Source organism: Myripristis murdjan, chromosome 21, assembly GCF_902150065.1.
Source record: "Myripristis murdjan chromosome 21, fMyrMur1.1, whole genome shotgun sequence".
Classification (NCBI taxonomy): Eukaryota; Metazoa; Chordata; class Actinopteri; order Holocentriformes; family Holocentridae; genus Myripristis; species Myripristis murdjan.
The window spans coordinates 33,771,299-33,787,886 of NC_044000.1; the positions used below are offsets into that span (position 1 = coordinate 33,771,299).

Here is a 16,588-nt window from a genome sequence, read left to right on the forward strand (position 1 = left end):
AGGAGTTTAACGGCAAAATTCACATCAGGTGTTTGATGCTCCAGCTCATCGAGGTCGTATCATTAGGGAACGGCTGCTGGAGACTGGGGTACCTCAGATGGAGTGGCCTGCACTTTCTCAGACCTGAATCCCATAGAAAACCTATGGGATCAGCTGAGTGGCCGTGTAGAGGCTCGGAGCTCTGTACCCCAGAACCTCAATGTCCTGAGGGCCGCCCTTCAAGAAGAGTGGGATGCCATGCCTCAGCAGACAATAAGTCGACTTGTGAACAGCATGAGACGTCGCTGTCAAGCTGTAATTGATGCTCAAGGGCACATGACAAGTTATTGACACTGACATTTTTTGTTGTGGTATACCCACCACTGTTGTTGGCTTTTGTTTCAAGAAATTGTTTGAGATGAGGAAATCACCAGTGCATGCTTCTACTTAAATGCCCTACTTTCATGATATAATATCACTGTAGCGTGAACTTTTTACATTTTCCATTAATTTCACCCAAAAGCCAAATATCCCTAACTTTTTGTGAGTAGTGTATGTATCGAATCTGCCTCATGCCAGAGACTCCCAACTTTAACTTTCACCAACGCACAGTAAATAAAAGTTCCCATTCAAAGAGCTGATGTTGCCCACTGCCCACTCATTTGACTCTGTTTATCCCAGTTCTAAACTCTGCGTCGCCCCCCGGAGGTGGAACCACATGTTCTTAAAGGTGGAAGACCTCCCCATAGAGAAGCTCTGGGAAAACCAAGAAGACTCCTTGAGGAACTCCCTAATGAAGTAATCAAGACCCTAATGGTACCTCCATGAGCCGCTAACAACACCGAGGGTTCTTCAGGAACCCTTCAGGAACCCTTCAGGAACCCTTCAGGGACCCTTCAGGAACCCTTCAGGGAGTTTTCTTCCCCCCGGAGGGTCAGGATCCTCACCGCCTGCAGGAAGTCACAGGAACCACGGATCAACTGGAGCTTTTCACAGCGAACAGACGGCGCTCTGTTTACAGGCCAGAACAAACTGAGTCACTGCTGCTACTGTTACTGCACACACACACACACACACACACACACACACACACACACACACACACACACACACACACAACAAGAGACAAACTCTCTTTTATACAGATACGCACACACACAAACACGCACATGAAACACATAACGTAGGCTAAACACAAACACACACAAATGCCTATGGGCAAAATCTAAAGCAAGACATGGACACACACACACACACACACACACACACACACACACACACACGGTGATGTCACACACAACGATGTGTAGTTACATGCACAGACATCACATAGAAATGTTATGAGCGGAGGCACACACTCAGCAAGAACACACACACACGGATAAGAAAATTCAACATACTCACACACACACGCACTAGTAGGGTTAATGCTTTGACCCCAAAAAGCACAATATGTTGTCACATGCACAACACACACACACACACACACACACACACACACACACACACACACACACACACACACACTCATAGTACTGATTGGCTGCTAATGAGGTCGGGAGCAGCGATGATGTGAGCGTCTCTCAGTTCCTGGTGATGTCATCCTCCCTGAGGCACGACCCCATTTCAGCCCATTAGTCACAATCTGATCACACACACACACACACACACACACACACACACACACACACACACACACACACACACACACACACACACACACACACAAACTAAATTCAAATAGCAAACATGAATGCCCTACACCCAGGAGACACAATATTGTATGCTGTGGCTGAGGGATTATTATGAATATAGAGATTATGGTCACTTCAGATTAAGTCTGATCAGCTGAGATGAATTTGATTAATGTGAGGAAACCTGGAGAACACAGAGGGAGAACACAGAGGAAGGCTGGAGAACACAGAGGAAGGCTGGAGAACACAGAGGAAGGCTGGAGAACACAGAGGAAGGCTGGAGAACACAGAGGGAGAACACAGAGGAAGAACACAGAGGAAGAACACAGAGGAAGAACACAGAGGAAGAACACAGAGGGAGAACACAGAGGAAGAACACAGAGGAAGAACACAGAGGGAGAACACAGAGGAAGAACACAGAGGGAGAACACAGAGGGAGAACACAGAGGAAGAACACAGAGGAAGAACACAGAGGAAGAACACAGAGGGAGAACACAGAGGGAGAACACAGAGGAAGAACACAGAGGAAGAACACAGAGGAAGAACACAGAGGAAGAACACAGAGGGAGAACACAGAGGGAGAACACAGAGGAAGAACACAGAGGGAGAACACAGAGGAAGAACACAGAGGAAGAACACAGAGGAAGAACACAGAGGAAGAACACAGAGGAAGGCTGGAGAACCCAGAGGGAGAACCCAGAGGGAGAACCCAGAGGAAAAGCAGCATGATGGGTCAGACTGAGGGAAACAAAGAAAATCCTCCACGTGTCATCAGCTACTGAGGCTAACACCTGAGCTCCATGCTAACACCTGAGCTCCACGCTAACACCTGAGCTCCAGGCTAACACCTGAGCTCCACGCTAACACCTGAGCTCCATGCTAACACCTGAGCTCCACGCTAACACCTGAGCTCCACGCTAACACCTGAGCTCCAGGCTAACACCTGAGCTCCACGCTAACACCTGAGCTCCAGGCTAACACCTGAGCTCCACGCTAACACCTGAGCTCCAGGCTAACACCTGAGCTCCACGCTAACACCTGAGCTCCACGCTAACACCTTAGCTCCACGCTAACACCTGAGCTCCATGCTAACACCTTAGCTCCATAACACCTGAGCTCCATGCTAACACCTTAGCTCCATAACACCTGAGCTCCATGCTAACACCTGAGCTCCACGCTAACACCTGAGCTCCATGCTAACACCTGAGCTCCAGGCTAACACCTGAGCTCCATGCTAACACCTGAGCTCCATGCTAACACCTGAGCTCCATAACACCTGAGCTCCATGCTAACACCTTAGCTCCATGCTAACACCTGAGCTCCAGGCTAACACCTGAGCTCCACGCTAACACCTGAGCTCCATGCTAACACCTGAGCTCCATGCTAACACCTGAGCTCCAGGCTAACACCTGAGCTCCACGCTAACACCTGAGCTCCATGCTAACACCTGAGCGTTGGCTCTGCAGTGGCGGCAGACGGCCTGAGGCTGAGAACCAGAACGTTCCACATGTAGGAACCTGACCTTCCTTTATTCACCGCGCAGGAATTCACAACACACTGGGACTTGAATGATTCAGAGAGTGTATGACACACTTCCTGTGTGTGTGTGTGTGTGTGTGTGTGTGTGTGTGTGTGTGTGTGTGTGTGAGCGCTGGGGGGAAACAGTTAAACTCCGAGTGGCTGACTTCCTCCAGCATATCACCGCCTTTTATGGAGCAACACAAGTCGCCTCTGGCAGGGAGGGAGACACACACACACACACACACACACACACACACACACACACACACACACACACACAGACGGCTGTGTTCCATCTAAAATCTCAGTCTCCATTCCAATGGAAGTGGGATACTCCCTTTGGGACCATTATCTAACACTTAAAATATAGGAGCTAAAAATACACACACTCACACACACTCACACACACACACACACACACTCACACACACACACACACACTCACACACACACTCACATGAATACAGTATCTGAACACAACCGCTTCTGTGCACAGACACATTTTTCAGATACTGTATAGATACACACACAGACCCACACACACACACACACCCACACACACACCCACACACACACACACACACACACACACGTAATGGGACTGGCCCGACATCAGAGCCCAATATGGTCTCTGCTGTTTGCGTCTTTAGCTGTGAACTAAACACACCCACACACACACACACACACACACACACACACACACACACACACACACACACACACACACACACACACACACACACACACTGACACATGCACATGCACACACACACACACACACACACACACACACACACACACTCTTGTGCCTTTGGGTGGGCTGCAGCTTCTGTACATGTGACGACTCTCAAATTTTTCAACCACACTTCTTTAGTGACGCACACACACCCACACACACACACACACACACACACACACACACACACACACACACACGTGAACAGCTGGAGATGAAGGCACAGTGTGGTGAAGCTGCTCTTTGATCCCCGCTGCTACCTCCCCACCACACACACACATACACACACACACACACACACACACAGTAGTAATCTAAAACACCCTAGCATGTGGTCTGAGGCGGAGAAAACACACTCACTGATAGAAGAGCGCTGAGAAGTAAGAGCAGGACTGAGCAGAGGAAAATGATGGATATTATAGAAAAAACACTGGAGTGTGTGTGTGTGTGTGTGTGTGTGTGTGTGTGTGAGAGAGAGAGAGAGAGAGAGGGAGAATATGAGTGTATGAGAGAGAGGAATGCCTCCTCCTGCATTGCAGTAAGAATAAATTAAGAGAATTTTTTCTTTCCTTTTTCAAAATAATTTCAAACTAATTCACATTCCAGGAGCAAATGTTTGGTATCGCGTCGCGGTTTCAAAAAAAAAAAAAAAAGGCGGTGTTAAACGTGTTATCCAGCATTTTATCACCAGCAGTCGTCACCAAATTCATTTTTGAGATGTTGGTATAATTATCATAAACAGACCGGACCATCAGTCATTAGCCGCTCTCAGCCTCTCCTCTTCCTCCTCTTCATCCTCTTCATCCTCTTCCTCCTCTTCCTCCTCTTCATCCTCCACAGTCTGTCGGCAGGTGGGATCAGTCAGGTAAATCTGCTGTGTTGCTTTACAGCACAAAACAGGAAGAGGGCGCTGTTCTTCCAGTGCCCTCTTGACAAAACCTGATGATGTGACATTTTTCAAGATCAAAACAAGACAGCTCATAACAAGACGAGCTGTTACTGATTCCTGATTGGCCCAAATTGGTATTGCATCATGTGCCGGGGATGGAGATGTTTACTCCAATGGATGAAAGCTGCACACGAAAAAGTGAAACAAAAAAGGTTCACAAGATGACAGGGACGCCGTAATGTGCAAAAAAAAAAAAAAAAAAAGACAGCCTTAAAAGACACACCTATGCAAATGTGGCCTGAGGAAACGTGCTGCACTGTGAGCGGTCTGCATGTAGATGCATATTGTAAGGCTGTAATAATTTTTGCAGGGATCAGTTTTATGGTTGTTCATGTTTTCCTCAGACAGACGGAGCAGCTGACAGAGCGCCGCGTGGAAGGCTCCGTCTCCCCCTCAGCTTCTGGACACAGCTCTCTCTCCGGGTCCACAGAGCGACTGGAGGCTCTCCGGCTCGGTGCCTTCAGCGCTGCGTCTCTTTGCAGACGATGTGGGCCTGTCGGCTTCTGTCAGGATGTGAATCAGCACCTCCGAGCCCGAGGCCGTGTTCTCTTCTCTCTGAGGTGCGAGTGAGCTGCTGCCTCAAGTGGAGGAGCTCAAGTTTCTCAGGTTCTTGTTCATGATTGAGGGGAAAACGCAGCAGGATACTGACAGACTGATCAGTCATGCGGTTGGCTCAGGACTCACAGTGGCCTTCAGGTAACACAAAGGTTCCTGGTTCAATCACTGGTTCCTCCAGAGACTGAAGTGCCCTTAAGCAAGATTGATAGGCAGCTTGGCACCTTGCATGGTAGACTCTGCCATCAGAGTGTGAATGGGTGAATATGAGGCACTATAAAGCGCTTTGAGTGGTTAGTAGACTAGAAATGCAGTCCTTCTAACACTGGTACCCGACCAACATGGTGAAGGAGCCGAATGCTCAAAGTTTTCAATCAGACGTCCCCGCAGATGTCTGATCTCCTCACCAGGAGCCAGAGGAGGTGGTTTGGGCATCCAGTCAGGATGGGTCCTGGTCGCCTCCTGGTGGAGGTGTTCCAGGCACAACAGACTGGGAGGAAACTGGGATTATGTATCCCTGCTGGACTGGGAACGACTCAGGATCGCCCAGGAGGAGCGGGTGGATGTGGCCTTGGAAAGGACCATCTGGGCTGACCTCCTCAGCCTGGTAACAAGTCCCAAGTCCCAAACAAGCAGCAGATAATGGACGGATGGAAGTTTATTACTGGTTTGTTTTAAGAAGCACTAACAAAACAAACTGAATAAAGAAATAAAGGCACAATCGTATCCGACATTGTCTGATTAGTGCATGGTAATTACAGCACAGCAATGTAATTAATTTGGGGGGAAAAAACTTAACAAAAGATGCGTTTGTGTTTGAAAAATGTTACCTGTGCCACTTTTAGGAATTTAAAAAAGAAATGCAGAGAGTATGATCTTAAATAAATTTGTAAACTTGAAATAATTAGGTGTTGTTCAGGGTTTAATGCATCTGGTTGTGTCTGTTGTTGATTTGTCTTTTGTATTCCACATCAACAGAAGCCACTTAAGATTCAAAAATAAAACAGAGAGAGAGAGAGAGAGAGAGAGAGAGAGAGAAGCTGACTGAGCAGACTGTCCACACCTGTCACACCTGTGCCCAGGTGTGTATCTAATTTTGTTCCCTGGCCTTCAGATGCTCATCAGCGGAGAGAGGTGGGACCTACCGCGACTCTGCATGCCTCCGTCGTCATGGCTACGGGGTGTGTCTCTATGAAGGGGCAGGGCCTGTGAGAGGAAGGGGGGGCGGAGACAGGAAGGAGGGGGCGAGCAGGGCAGCGAGGGCGGGGCTACAACCAGGAGGTGGGAGTGGTCAGAGACGCAGGAAGTGGGTGTAGTGTGTGCAGTGGGAGAAGGTGGGGCACCAGGGTGAACCAAGTACAGCAAGGCAAAGTCCATTCCACCAAAAATATATATACCCCCAAATCACCAAAGCAACCAGGAGGAGGTTCCCGAAAAATTGGTTGGTGGGTATAACAGGGGAGTCGATGGAAATCAGGCGTTTGTACAGAAAACAAACATGCAGACGAATCAGATGAGACGGGGGTGTGATTGTGATTTGATATCAGAAGTCATGCAACAAGTTGGCGAGAAGTGCAATGAAAGTGGAGGAAATCAAGGGAAAAATTGAGAAATCAAAAAAAGGAAAAATGCAAGGAGGGGGTGGGGGGGATGCCGTGAAACAAACAAAAACAACAAACACAAAACAGCACAAAATCAAAGATTAGTGGCATTGCACTCTACAGGTTCCATGACATGCTGTTAGCATCATGTTAGCTCCGTTAGCAGTTAGCAACATTTCACAGACTGGTAACAATTAGCAAAACATAGGCTGGATGGTTGCTAGCTAATGCTACAGAAAGCATGGGACTGAGGCTCGCTATAATGGTGCAGGCACAGCGGACAAAAGCATGGAACTGCATTGAAACTGAACTGGAGGGTCATTTTGTGTCTTTTTTGATCAAAGACGGCATTGAATGTACAATTCTGAATGTTTGCATGATGTTTTGACTTCATCCATATGACCCTTAGTGCTGAACTGATAAAGCTTGGCCTCCACCATTTACATTCAGTCATTCATAGCACTTACACTGCTATCAATGGGATTATGCTGTTTGGATAAAAGTGTCAAATAAAATCTGTTTAAAGTATATCTACATTTCCACCCATCCCAGACATCAGTCAAGCTCATCCGGCTGCCTCTGAAGCTCCACACACTAACAAATAATGTATACACTCATCTCTCTACGGCACTTTGGATGAAAACCTGCACTGAGTCGGATATGTTATGCATCCTAGTCTGGGGATGGCTGAGTTTTCCTGGCATAGTATGGAACCGACCAGATGGCAGACGGCCTGAAAATCTGGTCCCCCGTGTAGGCTGAGGTTCAAGTAAAGACAGAAAGCGGAGAAGTCCCACCTTTTTTTTTTTTTTTTTTTTTAACAAACTGCAGCACTCTGGCTTCATCACGGAATTGAAAGGGAAATAATGGGGAAGATATCAGATTTCACTTCTTTTTTTTTTTTTTTTTTTTACAATAAACGCCCTCATAACTAGATAGTAACTGGATAATCTTTGATAAAAAAAAAAAATGTCTGCAGCCTTACTGCAGAATAGACACAAGATATATAAATAAAGTGGGACTTCTACAAAAGCTACTGCTGTAACGGAGAGGCTTTCAGGTGACCCAGGTGACTCCTCGCCCAGACCCAACTCACCTGAACGGGGCTTCAGTCCAAACGGTGGGCTGGTAAACGACAGCGGACCACCAGCTGGAGATCTGTCATCTCCCTGCGGCCAACAGAAAAGTAACACGGTGAGATGTTAGTACATGTATGGATGTGTAATTCTGTATTAAATGAGTATAATTCTTATTTGTCCTGTGCTGGCGATGGTTTATGGACACAGATACAAAGAGGCTCATGAACGAATGCACACAGAAATAAAATACATAGAAACACATAAACCAAGGTTTTGAGCTCTGTGTGTGTGTGTGTGTGTGTGTGTGTGTGTGTGTGTGTGTGTGTGTGACAGGTTCTTATAAGAGCTCGGTGGTGTTTTTGACCTCTGAGTTGGCTTAACAGCATTCCACCTTTCCCTTCCTCCTCTCTCTGTTTCACCATTACTCAGCTTACATAAGCACCAGACAGACAGAGGGAGAGAGAGAGAGAGAGACACAGAGAGAGAGAGAGAGAGAGAGAGAGAGAGAGAGAGAGAGAGAGGAGAGAGAGACACAGAGAGAGAGAGAGAGAGAGACACAGAGAGAGAGAGAGAGAGAGAGAGAGAGAGAGAGAGACAGAGGAGAGAGAGAGAGAGAGAGAGAGAGAGAGACAGAGAGAGAGAGAGAGAGAGAGAGAGACAGCAGCCTGATTTAGTGTCTGCGCTATTGTCTAGACGGCTGCTATTCAATACACTTTAATTGGCATTGATTTTTGCCCGGTCACTTTCATTTAAAAAATGTGAAACTCTATCGATCTGAGTAGGGAAATTCTCTTTTCTCTTGAGCGGGTGGAGACTCAGCGTCATGCTCAAGGGCACGTCAGCAGGGCAGAGGGTTGCTGATGCTGCAGTTTGAATCCTGACCACCAAAGCATGACTGCTGCAGAATAACATTATTTCTGAATGTTTGAGCTCACTGTTGATTTTACCCCTTAACAGCCAATCGTCATAAACAGGGGTCGGGACCCGAGGGTTGCTGGTTCAAATCTTGGATCGTGTGGGAAAATCTGAGTGGGGAAAATGAATTTGTGGCTACTTTTGTGTGGAGTTTGAGGCTGGACACAAGCACTGTGTGTGTGTGTGTGTGTGTGTGTGTGTGTGTGCTTTTTCTCCTACTTCACAGCATTGTTAGATGAATCTGAGGGAACATTCATCCCAACAAAGCGGTCTTGTTCTGCTCGCTCCAAAAGCCTACACTGTCGTCTCTCATCGTGTTTGTTGATTCTATTTGACAGTTTGGCCCCTCAGCTACAACTTTACAACAAATACAAAAAACAAATTTCAAGAACAAAGAAAACAAGAATGAAAACGAGCAATTTGACCTCTAATGTAACTGCAAACATCTTCATTTTGCTCATTTCTAGCCTGCAGTTGCCATGGTATTTTTGAGTCAAGCATATGGATTTGTTGGCTCCGACCCTAATGGGAGAGTAATGACTGTGCCCATTTTTGAAAACACAAGTTATTCCTTCTTTCAGAAAATGAATCTGCCCACACAGCAGCGTTTTTGCAAATGTCTGTGAGCACACAAGAATGCAAAAAAGTCTCCACTGTATGAGCCTGCCAAAAAAATCTGGACTGGACTGAGTGCTTTGTTGATGGCACTGAGTCAGAACAATGCAAGAACAAAGACTGTTAGAAATATCCTAATAATGTCCAAAACTGTGGGAAAAAAAGTTGATGACAAAAACGAGGTGGACAGACCATGAGAGCTCCTACTGAAACTTACAAAATGTAAAAAAAATGTTGAAAACAACAGAGAAGGTTGACTGGGAGTCACGGCAGAGCAAGTAGCAGGACATTTTAGCTGCTTTAATTTTGCTTTAGTTTCATTTCAGTGTCTTTGTGATGAGCACGTGTGAAGAAGCAGGCAGTGATGACAGCACCCTGATGACAAAGCCGTGTTTTCAACCCAAAAATGTGTTTTTTCATACGAATAGGAGGCCAGAGCAAAAAGAAGAAGTTGCGTTGTCAAAAAAAAAAACGTCACTATGTGGAGAGTTTATAACCCTCATCGTTTGTGGCAGCCATGTTGGCCCCACTGTCTTACAGCAGGACTGTTACTGGGCGAGCAGAAGTTTGTTGTTCTGCACTAATGCGGTGTTTGAGAAGCTCTGGAAACTGGGAAGTGCCCAGTTTAAACCTCCCAGATCCCACCAGGGTGCATTTGAGAGCTCCACTTGGGTAAACAAAACAAAAAACACGACCGCCTGCAAGCCAACACAACTTATTATGCTGATTTCTGCTACTGAAACCAAAATTCCCCAAAATACTGAGCAAACTGAACAATATGTAGAAGGAGAAAAGATGCAGAAGGTCATATTTAAGATAATCACTGCACTCCTGCATTTGTGGTCAGATAAAAAGAAGTCGGTGGTGAGTAAAATGAAATGGCACAATGAAGTCATCAAATAAAATGCTACCATTTGTGTGTTTATTTACACCTGACCTGTTTTTGTTATAGTCATGATGCTTTGAGGACCCAAGTGGGAGTTCCCACTGGCAGGAGCATCCGAGAGCATTTTTTCTAGTGGGACTAGACAGTTCCCAGGAAGTCTCGAATGCAGGGTTAAGGATGTTGGTTGGGGACAAGCATGTTTCCAAATGGAAAAGGTGCTGGTTTGAATCCCTTGACTGACTCCCCTACTGCTGGGCTGCCAATGAGCAAGACATCAAAGCTCCAGCAGCCCCAGGTAAATGCTAACTGGCCACAAGTGGAAGACTGTGGTTATACTGTGCAGCTCCAAGATCTGAATGTGTTGAAGTGTATGAATGTAAAACAGGATGCAACTGAGAAAGCGTTATAATGTGTCTGCTGTCAACTTTCCCTGAATAAATGAAAGTAATAAAACCAAACATCAATAAAGGCTTAAAGGCAATAAAGACATGAAACAAAAACCCTGCACCCTTTGGTAACCTGGTCGTCTTGTTGCAGGTGTGCTCCATAACCTAAACACAGCTTAATTACAAATAGACTGCAAACTTGCACTAACATACCCCTGAGGTAATTGTTGTCATTTGCAGTTACTACACTACACAAAACTCACTGGACACCAAGACTCAAACTCACTAACAGCACACATCAGCTACCGCTACAAAAATTAACCACCTTTCTCTAAACATGTACATATAAAAAACATTTACATGTGCACATTCACATGCAAGACAGGATACTGATATTTCCACCAGGTGCTAGGAAGGTGTTTTTAAATCTATGTCAAGATATACATTATCAAAACACCCCTTCTGCAGAGAAAAACTGACAGCGACTGGTGAAAATTTGGGATTAACTTGCAACAATGGCAAGTAGAGAGAAAAACTAGTTCCCAGCCCTGTTCACATGTGTTGCTGCCCAATGAAACGCTGACACATGTGAATGCATAGAGCGGTTTGGTTTGTCACAGACTACACGACTAACAGCAAACAGACACACAGGTAAAAGACCATGAGATCACTGGGAAACATTACTGAGGACAATTTGAGGCATTCGCCTCGAGGGGCGGGACATAGCCTACATCCAGTGGTTTGCTGCTATGTTTACCTTGATTGACATATGCCATTCATACTGCTGGCATGCAAGCTGGGCCTCAAACCTGGCCTTCTCTAGTATCATCTGTCTCTTCTTCTGGAACTCATAGCCACCTTCCGCCATGTGCTGCTACAGAACGCATCAAACGTTTAGGCGTACGTTTAAGGTACTCAAGTAGTTTTTATTTAAAAGGCTTTCTTGCTTTATATGTTCAAGCAGTGCAGGGCAAAAAAATAAGTCAGGACTTACATGAACATTATCTTGTCGGTTTAATGCAGCAACACCAAAAATCTTGGATTGGAATTGACAAAGGATTTTTAAACTCCAAATAAATTTGTGACATCAGAATGGGTCTTTATTGATTGTTAATACCTATCCAATCACTTAAATTAAGATCAATTCACACTGATGAGGGTGCCAACTTCATGGGGAAAAAAATCTCATTAGCTCTTATTTCTTTTACCAGCACTTTGCAATTATGCATTATCATTCTAGAGACAGAGAGAGACTGGGGAGGGAGTCTGGGTGCTGTTACCCCTGACACTTCACCTCCTTTTTATCGATTGTTTGTTATGTTGGTGATCTGGGAATTGAAGCTTTCTTTCGCACTGTTGCACTCATTTTAAGTCACTCTGGGTAAGAGCCTCACCTCAATTAATAACATGTAAAAATGTAAAATAACTGCAAGTATTCTCTGGCATGTCACACATTCATTCTGTGTTAATTATTATGCCATATGCTGATGATACCCTGCTGTGTTGTGCTGTGCCTTGACTCAAAGTGAAGAAACTGCACGGTACCTTGGGTGTAGTGGAGCCGTCATCACTCTCCTGTCCACTAGAGAGAAACAAGGAGGGATAAAAGAAGGGTAAGAGGGATTACAGCAGTGGCTTTGTTACAAAATCAGGCGAGATGAGATGAGATGAAAGGACACAAAATGTGATGAGGAGAAATCTGATAAAATGAGATAAAATGTGATGAACTGAGATTACTTTGGATATGATAAGGGGAATAAAATGAGAGTCAAGATTTTCTGAGTATAGATGTAAGTACACACTGAGACAAACACACACACACACACACACACACACACACACACACACACACAGAGCCTTACTTGAGCGACTCGTCCACCATGACCATCTCGACAGGGTAGAGCTGGACTCCAGACAGATCCTCCTGCTCCATGCTCACTCTGACAGAGGGATTCACTTCATTAGCGTTTCAAAGTAATATCTGTCATTTTAGAGGCTTTCACACCACACACCAGTCTGGGTGTAAACATCTCAGCATGGGCACCACCAGTGGGAAGTGTGCAGATATTAACAATATAACATAAAGACATACAAAGAAATACATAAGAGCTGGCATGGCCAGCGTTTACATTACATTACATTAATTTAGCTATCAGCTACAGAAAATGTAAATGGAATGAAGTTTTATTGCTCGGCCTGCCCAATACAGCAACATTTACAAATAAAACACAGTTGTTTGAAAATATGCGCTGATATTGCCACTCACTAACTTCTCACTAACATTATAGTGAGAAATATCCCAAGACATAATTTTGAACGCCGCCACAGGACACCGAGTGCAGATGCATAAATTAACTTTAATATGACGACTCCATAATGTGTAGCTCTGGAAAGTTGTCTTCAAAGTGATATTTCACATGGAGTTGTGAAGCTAGCATGATGTGCTCACAGTAACACAACCAGACGCTTCAGACGCTTCATCTTGTCAGAATATCTAATATTGTCCTGTGGGCACCGACCTGTTGGGGTCCTGCAGCAGCTCCACAGCTTCCTTCAGCTGGTTGATCATGTCAATATGGAGCTCTGTGGCCCCTGTGACCTTTGACCTGTGACCCCAGGACACAAGACATGGCAGAGTTTAGTCCATGAGGTTTTAAAGAGTTTCATAAATCTGATACTACTGACAGAGGAACGTCTTGTCATTCAGCTGAAGTTAAAACAGATAATGAATACCGTATAACTATGATACTTGCTGAAAACAAAATATATCTACAGAAGCAAACTTCATTTTTGCTTCTATAAAACGGCCACTATGAGCTCAAAGACGAACAACAATAAACTCTGAATTTGTTTAGTGTCATTTTTACCCGAAATGACCTGAAACACAATTTTCTGGTAAAATGTGAGACAGACTAAAACTGCACAAATAAATGGGCTTTTGCCAGTATTTAAATCTGACTGTGAATTTTATGAGCGCTGACTACAGTAAATATGATGTGACTCAAACAAAACAGAACACCAGCTGTGGAAAAACCTCAGTCAGCAGGCGACTGTTTCTCCAATCAGACGCTGCGGTGCTTTCTCTGGGCTGGGCTCCATTCAGCATTAGTTAGCACTCTGTCGTGTAATCTGTTCCTCAAGCAAACGGCACATTACCACTTAATGTTCTGGAAATCCAAAATTCACACTGTGGCATCATCCTCCTCTTGTATTTTGCTTTGTTGTATCTTTTTATTATTTCCAGTTGCAGTGACCCAGTTTCCCCAGTAAAGGTTTGTCTAGTCTCATGTAGACATGTTGCAGACCGTATACAAATCAATTTGTCAAAATGTACCTCCTCTACACCTATACCTATATCGTAATTCTATACAAATCAATATTTTGACATTAGATAATAGAATATATACATAAACAAGAAAAATATAGAACATGGGCAAAGAGAATGGTGAAGTGAGAAATAAAATGAAATAAGGAGGACAGATAAACACTTACGTCTGTTCTGTTGGCCAGTGTGAGTCTTCCTCTATCCTGAGGGGTTCGTCAAAGTCTGCTGCTGTCCGACCCTGCACACACACACACACACACACACACACACACACACACACACACACACACACACACACACACATCAGTACCAGCTGCAGCTGTCACATTATCACCAACTCAGTCAGCAATTGGTCGAAGTTCAGCGGTGTCACCACCATCCTCTTTGCATACAGACTATCAGACGCTTATGTACAAAACACTGGCGCACACACACACACACACACACACACACACACACACACACCAATGAGCAGCTATTCTGCACAAGGAAGACACAAACAGCCCTTCCTCTCTTTCCAGGCCGTTTTGTCCACAGAGACGATTCAAACCAAGTTCCATTCAAATTCAATTAATTAGTGAACATCTGCCTTGAGTTTATATTTTGTCATGGCGGCCATGTTGGATGTCCTCATCTGATGAGAGCCGTCATAAACAACTGATCGCTCTCCTAAAACGTACAACTGATCCATGTCAACGTCACTGGACAGACGTGCTTCATTCATGTTTGTTCACATGCGAATGCGATTGGTGCAGCTTCCACAGATTTCTTCTGTCGTTTGCATGTGTTTTCAATTTAGCAGCACAGAAAACAACACATTTCCATACAGGCTTAGTGCTAATCTGGACTTTCTGAGATACTGGGCTGCTTCATTTAGTGCATTTTCCCTTTAAGTGTATTTTGGGTCAAACCCCACCCAAGTGGTACCACAAAGCAAATAAAACAAACACAACCTGACACCTGCCAATTGTGTTTGAGCTGCGTCTGGTGTTTCCTGCGTTAAAACGACCCGCAGGCCTTCGAGCAGCCTGACATGAGGAGTGAGACTGGAGCACAGTGCCGTCTAATAGTTTTACATAACATCACTTTTCAATTTGACCCAGCATCTCCATTATTCATGCCTTCACCACTCACCACATGAATCTTTAACAAAACGCCACTTCCTGAGACATTAACAAGGAGAACGGTGGCAGCTTCAGTACACAAGACTAAAATAGACTCAGCTAACTCCAGACAGACAGAGAGAGAAAGAAAGAAAGAAAGCAGAGCAAAAAAAAAAAAAAAAAAAAAAGACGACTTGCCTTGATGTAGTTGACGAAGCGAGTGCTGAGAGCAGAGTCTCTGTAGCTGAACTGGTCCTTCAGGGCTTCCGTAGGGCTCTCCTCAATCAGACGTACGGAGTCAGAAGCTGGGTCTGCTGAAATGGAGGAAACATCGACCATGAACGCAGAGAACGAATGTGAAAGAACGAAAGAGAGAACAAGAAAACATGGAACAAGGAACCCAGTGTGACTCCTGAAAATGTTCCTCTGACAGATAACAGATGAAAGGCATTTCTCTCATGCTCTGATGCAAATTTGTCGCTGGTATCACAGAGAGCGAGAGCTGAGAGGCTGCCAGCAGAGCGACATCAGGCCGGCTGCCACGCTTCACTGAGCTGACAGCATCGTGCAGGCTAACAACCTGAAGTTAAAAAAAAAAAAGGGATGAAGCTGCTGGAAACAAAAAAGCGACCACACTAAGTTAGAGAGCGCTCTGCTTGTGGTGACAGAGGAGAGACAGGATGATGGTGTTTCATGTTGTTGGAACGGTGCAGCGTTATGGTCAGGCCAGAGCCCACCGAATGTGGCACGTCCAAGACATTAAAGACGTAAGTTTCTAATGTGTTCCTGCTGCGACCAGACTATTAAAAATGAGCCTAAAACGAGGCGGACACGATCAAGTTCAAAGTTTCCACGTGGACACGGTCTAACAGCGAATCCACACTGAGCTGAGCTGAGCTGAGCTGAGCTGAGCTGAGCTGAGCTGAGCTGAGCTGAGCTGAGCTGAGCTGAGCTGAGCTGAGCTGAGCTGAGCGAGCGATCAGCCGACGACAGAGTCCTGCGAGGATCCAACAGCGTCAGAGTGACGGGTCACCCGTCAGAGTGACGGGTCACCCGGCAGAGTGACGGGTCACCCGGCAGAGTGACGGGTCACCCGTCAGAGTGACGGGTCACCCGGCAGAGTGACGGGTCACCCGGCAGAGTGACGGGTCACCTGGCAGAGTGACGGGTCACCCGGCAGAGTGACGGGTCATCTGTCAGAGTGACGGGTCACCTGTCAGAGTGACGGGTCACCTGGCAGAGTG

The 16,588-nt window shown here is 45.5% G+C and overlaps 1 protein-coding gene across 1 annotated transcript in view; it reads right to left on the reverse strand.

Moving 5' to 3' along the window:
• The window catches only part of LOC115379559 (leucine-rich repeat and calponin homology domain-containing protein 1-like), a 90,343-nt gene that overhangs the window by 18,556 nt on the left and 55,199 nt on the right, over nucleotides 1–16,588 (reverse strand). The window contains exons 7-14 of the mRNA XM_030080267.1: nucleotides 15,543–15,801; nucleotides 14,409–14,479; nucleotides 13,436–13,522; nucleotides 12,779–12,856; nucleotides 12,462–12,498; nucleotides 11,674–11,790; nucleotides 8,132–8,204; nucleotides 6,580–6,702 (exon numbers count right to left, since the gene is read on the reverse strand). Of these exons, the coding sequence (XP_029936127.1) occupies nucleotides 6,580–6,702; nucleotides 8,132–8,204; nucleotides 11,674–11,790; nucleotides 12,462–12,498; nucleotides 12,779–12,856; nucleotides 13,436–13,522; nucleotides 14,409–14,479; nucleotides 15,543–15,801 (845 nt within the window). The remainder of the gene's footprint in view (nucleotides 1–6,579; nucleotides 6,703–8,131; nucleotides 8,205–11,673; nucleotides 11,791–12,461; nucleotides 12,499–12,778; nucleotides 12,857–13,435; nucleotides 13,523–14,408; nucleotides 14,480–15,542; nucleotides 15,802–16,588) is intronic.